The sequence below is a fragment of the Meleagris gallopavo genome, chromosome 1 (assembly GCF_000146605.3).
Source record: "Meleagris gallopavo isolate NT-WF06-2002-E0010 breed Aviagen turkey brand Nicholas breeding stock chromosome 1, Turkey_5.1, whole genome shotgun sequence".
In the NCBI taxonomy this organism is placed as follows: domain Eukaryota; kingdom Metazoa; phylum Chordata; class Aves; order Galliformes; family Phasianidae; genus Meleagris; species Meleagris gallopavo.
Window position 1 is genome coordinate 45935334 of NC_015011.2, and position 5986 is coordinate 45941319.

At 42.0% G+C, this 5986-nt stretch overlaps 1 protein-coding gene across 2 annotated transcripts in view; it reads left to right on the plus strand.

Moving 5' to 3' along the window:
- UTP20 (UTP20 small subunit processome component) overlaps nt 1–5986 on the plus strand; it is a 59445-nt gene continuing 53459 nt past the window's right edge. For both annotated transcript variants that reach the window (XM_010709539.3, XM_010709543.3), the window contains exons 1-8: nt 1–100; nt 315–395; nt 1188–1254; nt 1449–1581; nt 2921–3109; nt 4525–4606; nt 5231–5368; nt 5810–5965. In XM_010709539.3, coding sequence (XP_010707841.1) covers nt 56–100; nt 315–395; nt 1188–1254; nt 1449–1581; nt 2921–3109; nt 4525–4606; nt 5231–5368; nt 5810–5965 — 891 coding nt within the window. In that variant the 5' untranslated portion in view covers nt 1–55. The remainder of the gene's footprint in view (nt 101–314; nt 396–1187; nt 1255–1448; nt 1582–2920; nt 3110–4524; nt 4607–5230; nt 5369–5809; nt 5966–5986) is intronic.

A 5986-nucleotide genomic window follows, 5' to 3' on the forward strand; every position in this document is an offset into this window, starting at 1 on the left:
GCCCAGCGCTTAGGTTTGCACGTGTGGTCCGCGCTGCAGGGTTAGAGCTGCCGCCATGAAGGGCAAATCCTCGGCCCACAAGTCTGGGAACACGCACAGGGTGAGCGCCCGCCTCGTCGGGCCGGGTGGCTGCCGGGGTGGGTCGGTGGGTTTTCGTCCTTAGTCTTCATTGAGCTGCGGTGCTGCTGTGGAGGACGGAGGGCTCTGCAGGGCTGCAGGACGGCTCCGAAAAAGCTCTCTGTACTGCAGGGGAGGTGCGGCTGCTGGCCTCGCCAGGCTCACAGCATGAATACGTGTGTCCTTTTGTTTTACAGTTTCTTACCTTCTCGGAACGCTTAAGTAATGTTAATATCGATATTATTCATCGGATTGACAGAACTGGAAGCAGTGCTGAGGTGAGAAAAGCAACAGTAGTCATCTTATGCTAGAGGACTGCAGGTCACTCCATCAGTAGTCACAAGCCCTGAAAGATACGCTTACATTTTTCTTTGGGGAAGGGTTAGAAAACACAACTCTACCATGAGCTTCTTTCTAAAGTTTCATTTACTGTTTTGTTCCCTTCTTCTTTTGGAAATGCTTCTCATATTGACAGTGTCACCATGATTGCTTTCACATAGTGAGAGGGCCTGTGGGTGACCATCAGCAGTTCTGGGTCCTGTCCTGCAAAGGCTTGAGGGTGTTGAGTAGGTGCAGTCCTCACGGGGAAGTTGGATTAGCACCTTTCCAGCTCTTTGTAGATCATTTAAAAAATAAAAAAATTAAAAATACCTGTATGTCTTGCAGATCATCACTGTGAATAGAGTGCTTTGCAGCTTATTGCTTCCTGGCCTGCTGGATTGTTTTTCTAAGCTTCTCACTGAATAGCTGTGAGGATGCCAAAATAAACCCCAAAGCATTTTTTTCCTGCTGGGTGGCTGTGGTTCAGCATCTTAGATTATCAAGTCCAGTCAACAGAAGTCTAAAAAGCAACTATGTAAGCAAGTCTTGTCATGAATTTTTGAATGTGGAAATGAAGGTCTTATTTTCAGACAAAACCCATAGCACCCTTTGGAAGGAACTCATCAAGATTTTTAAAATATTCAAAAAATGTTTGAAGTACTTGGTAGTTCTTTTCACTGGATCCTGTCATCTTTACTGGCTACATCCATAAGAATTGATGAGCTGTTATTGTATCTTTATTTTGACAGGAGGTTGAAACCTACTTTTACGAAGGACTACAGAAATGGAGGGAACTGAACCTCACTCAGCATTTTGGTACCTCATTTTTATTTGTTGATATTTTCTGCCTGTTCTAGACTGTTAAAATGCATTTCTTCTGCATCTAGAGCAGACTGAGAAAGTTTCTGTAGATTAGATTTTGAATTGGGCTTTGGAGAGCCATTAATTTTAACATCCTGTGTGTTCACTGAACTATAGTTTTCATGATTTCTCTTTCATGCTTTGAACAGTGCAGTTCTACAAAGAAGTGGCCAACAAATGCCAGTCCTTCAACCAGCTGGTCTATTACCAGAGTGCCATTGTGCAGAGCTTGAAGACACATTTGCAAGTCAAAGCCAGTCTTGCTTATCAACCTTTGTTAGAGTAAGTATATGGTGATCAGTCATAGAATCAATCAAGTTGAGAAAGACCTCTAAGATCATCTAGTCCAACCATCCAGCCATCACCACCATCCCCACTAAGCATGTACCTCAATTCCACATTCACATGTTCCTTGATCACCTCCAGGGCCAGTGACTGCACCACCTCCCTGGGCAGCATTTCTGAGTACTTGAATGCTCTTTTGGAGAGTAAATTTTCCTTAATATCCATCGTGAACTTCCCCTGATACAGATTAAAGCCACTATCTAGTCCTATCACTGAAGAGGGCGATATGGTCTCCTCTGAGTCTCTTCCACTCTAAACAATCTCAATTTCCTCATCTGCTCCCCATCAGATTTGTGCTCCAGTCTCCTCACAGCTCCATTGCCCTTCTTTGGACATGCTCCAGGGCCTCTGTGTCTGTCTTGTAGTGAGGGACCAAAACTGAACACAGCACTTGAGATGTGGTCTCACCAGTGCCATATACACAGAGATGATAACCTCCCTGCTTCTTCTGGTTGCAGTATTTCTGATACAAGCCGTGATGCCATTGGCTCATGTTCAGTCAGCTGTCAGCCTACACCCCCAGACCCTTTTCTGCCAAGCAGCTTTTCCCAAACCTCTCCCCCAAGCCTGTAGCACTGACTAAGTTTATTGTGACTGAAGTGCAAGACCTAGCACTTGGTCTTGTTTAACTTCATATAATTGGACTTAGCCCATTGATCCAGCCTTACCAGATCCCTCTGCAGGACCTTCCTACCCTCTCTTCCTCCCAAACATAGTGAGGGTGCGCTCAATCCCCCTTGTCCAGATGGTCAGTAAAAATAGTAAACAGGATGGGCTACAATACTGACCCCTGAGGAATGCTAGTAGTGAATGGTCGCCAGCTGAAGCCTGATGATATTACAAATAATCCCAAGTCTTGTTCTGAGTGTTCTTTATATTTTTTGTACATGAGGAAAGAAGTATAACATTGAGATACCCAAAGTGGTCATATCTCCCTGGTAGTGCTTTACAATCCTAGGTCTTATTAAAAAAAAATAAATAACATGTTACTGAGTGTCTGACAGAAAATTAATGTGCTTTGGTTGATGTTGATCATTTATGTTTGGTTGATCCATTCTTCTTGTTTAATGTTATCTGCTTGAATTACTTTAAAATTGTTGCCATCCACAGCTGCCTACAGGTGATGTTTAAGTAAAGGTAAGAAACAAGAGTAATGCTTACCATATTTCAAAAAATATTGTGCTCAACTGCAAGCAATGCTTGGCTAACTTTTTATTGATTGGAAAAAAAAAAAAAACAGTCCAACATACTAACACTGATAAATTGTCTGAATCAGTCTAGTGGTGCAGCTGGCTCGAGATCTCCAGGCTGATTTCTATCCTCACTTCCATGACTTCTTCATGGCCATCGTCAAGTTGTTGGATACACAGGACACAGAGCTGCTGGAATGGGCTTTTACCTCTCTTTCCTATCTCTACAAGTACCTGTGGAGATTGATGGTGAAGGACATAAGCAACATATATAGGTAAAAGCTGTTTTTTGTTTCTGTCTTGATTGGCATCTATAAATGTTACAGGAATGCAAGTACTGTACAAATATATGGCTTAGTGTTTTAGTATACTTGTCAGCACAGTTTCTCTGCTTTCTAGAATAGAGCCTTGTTGTCATATGCAGCTCCTTTGAGATCCTCCTGACTGGAGGAAGAGTGTGTGTTGATCTACTGTTTTCAGCATTCATTCTCCTGATGCTATGGATGCAGGTGGTGATAGGAGAGGAAGCAGTTACCTAGGCTGGGTAAACAAAGCTCAGAAAGGCATTGGCAACTTAGACAAGTCTAAATTCAACACAGGTCTCTTGAGTACCTGTCAAATACCTCAGTCTTATTTGTATTGCTTCTGTCTTTTCCAATTGCAGGCACTTAAACGTACAACAGTAAATGAATTCTTTTGAGTCTTTGATTGCTCCTGTTGTTGCGTTTTGACCTTTATGTTCTTCCTGCCTGTTTAGTGAAAGAGCAGACAGGCTGTGCTGTATGCTGTGAAACTTCTTGTCACAGGATTCCAGACATGTAGAGTTGGGCATAAGCTCAGAACGAAACTTGCCAAGCTTGAGGGAATTTCCAAATGCACAGGAACCAATTCTGGTTGTCCCTGAAATGCAGGTGGTTGCAGGCTGTTTTTGTATGTGCTTACCCTCTTTGAATTTTTTCCAGGCATCTGCTCTTGGCTGCTTCATCCAGCTGTGCTGGATGGACTGTATTCTGCCCCATGATGGCTGCTTCCTCACTGTCATGCTGCAGTGGTAGCAGCTCTCTTCTTTATGTCCTAGCCAGTGGGTCCATGCTGCTTCCTACTAGTTTCAATTCAGAACAGATGGAGGAAAAGATGGATTACAGATTTTTTCCCCAACCCAGCGAAAGCTGTCAGGCATATTGCAAAAACATCTGCTTCTCTGTGAATCTGAGGCACCACGCTCTACACTTAACATGTGCTGAGCCACTTGCAACTGTCACTGGTGTTTACCAAAGAGCTGCAAACACTTGTCACTCCTCTCAGTAGTGTTTTTGGAAAATCTGCATGCACAGGAGAGCTTGTTGGCTCATCTGAAATACAAATGTGGCATATCAAGTAAATTTTGGTTTAACTAAGTGCTGCTGACTGTATCTGTTAAAAATCTTGATGCTGTAGTTAGGTCTGTATGGATCCAGAGTTGTTGCAGGTTTCCAAGCTGCAGCTTAAGTTGCCTGGTATTGCTATTTGATCTTCTTACAGGAAGAGTGGGACAAAATGGAATTAAGGAAGGTCTCTGCTGTCCCTGGGTGGATGGCTTCTTGGTGCTTGTAAAGTGTGGCAACGTAAACTGAAAACATAATTTTTAAAGCCAGTTGGTGACAGTTCTTGCACAGCCTTTAAAACACTTTATTACTGTGTTTCTTTTTAGCCTCTACAGCACCCTGCTGGCTCATCACAAGCTTCACATCAGAAACTTTGCTGCTGAAAGTTTTGTCTTTTTAATGAGAAAGGTAAGTAGGTGTTTGTACCTTGACACACTCATGGCTTCAACATACGACATTTCTGTAAAGGAGAGATAACAAGGCCTGAACTGGCGTTCTGCATGTCCTGAGTTTTCAGTGTTTTCCTAAGTATATCATGGACTTCATATCAGCAGTGGCAAATAGAGACTGTAATATTCTGCTTTAAGAGCAGTTAAGCGAAATGTTTGTAAACGTTTGTTTAGTTGTTTTCAGAACCTCAGGTGCTTTGGCACAGGGGGTTTAAAAATCTATGAGCAGAAGTCCTTGCAGTATTCCCAGGTATTATTGTAGTTTGGATGACTGGATTCTGCTTTCAGCTGATGCATGTATCTTTCCACACCAGAACACTCACTTTTGTATTTCAGTTGGGACCAATTATGCGGTGCATTTATGCACATGCTTAACTCCAAAATGGTGAGAATAACCAAAAAGACACATCTCATCTGCTGTGGCCTCACCATGTTCTTGGTGGTTGCAGAAATAATGACATTGAACAGGTATAGAAAGGCAGGACTTAGAAGTGCAGTGTGGTGCTATGGAGCTGTTGAATTGCCTCTGTCCATCTTGTAGCTCACAGAAGATGATCTTTTTTTTCCCTCTTGTGTTTTTTAGGTTTCTGATAAAAATGCCCTCTTCAACTTAATGTTCCATGACCTGGAGGAGCACCCCAAGAAGGTGGAAGGTGTGGGACGGCTACTTTTTGAGATGTGCAAGGGTGTTCGAAACATGTTTCACTCTTGCACAGAGACGGTAAAGACCAGAAGAAAAGAAAGTTGGTTTAATGGTTCTGCAGTGGAGCACAGGGTGAAACCAATGAATGTTGCCTTGTTCCTTTCTCTGGGTCCTTAGTGATAAACACGCTATTTGTTATTTAACAGGATTGGAAAGCCGATTTCTAAAAACCTTTTTTTGAGATGGATTGTTTTTTAAGCATTCCTATATGATATCACTATATATTAAAGCAGTTCTGCTTGATAACACTATACATATCTTCAGATTCACTTAGAGGGTTTAAAACAATTCAGATTTTAAGTGATAACCTAATTTTTTTTTTCCGCTAATCATTCTAGAGAGAATTGAGATCACTGAAATATAATAGTATCTTGCCCTAACTGATTTTAGGATGTAGTTTTATTTTTTGATTTATTAGATTTATTTTCTGAGGTTGTGATATGCTCTTTTCCTGTACAGGCTCTAAAATTAATTCTGGTAAAGCTGGGACCTGTTACTGAAGAGGAAACTGAACTACCATGGATAACAATTGGAGAAGCCTTTGAGCAGATGATCAGATCAGCTGCAGTGCATATACATAGGGAGCATTTTGATGTTGTTTTCAAGTGCCTGAAGGTATGCTTATTTCCTTTTTTT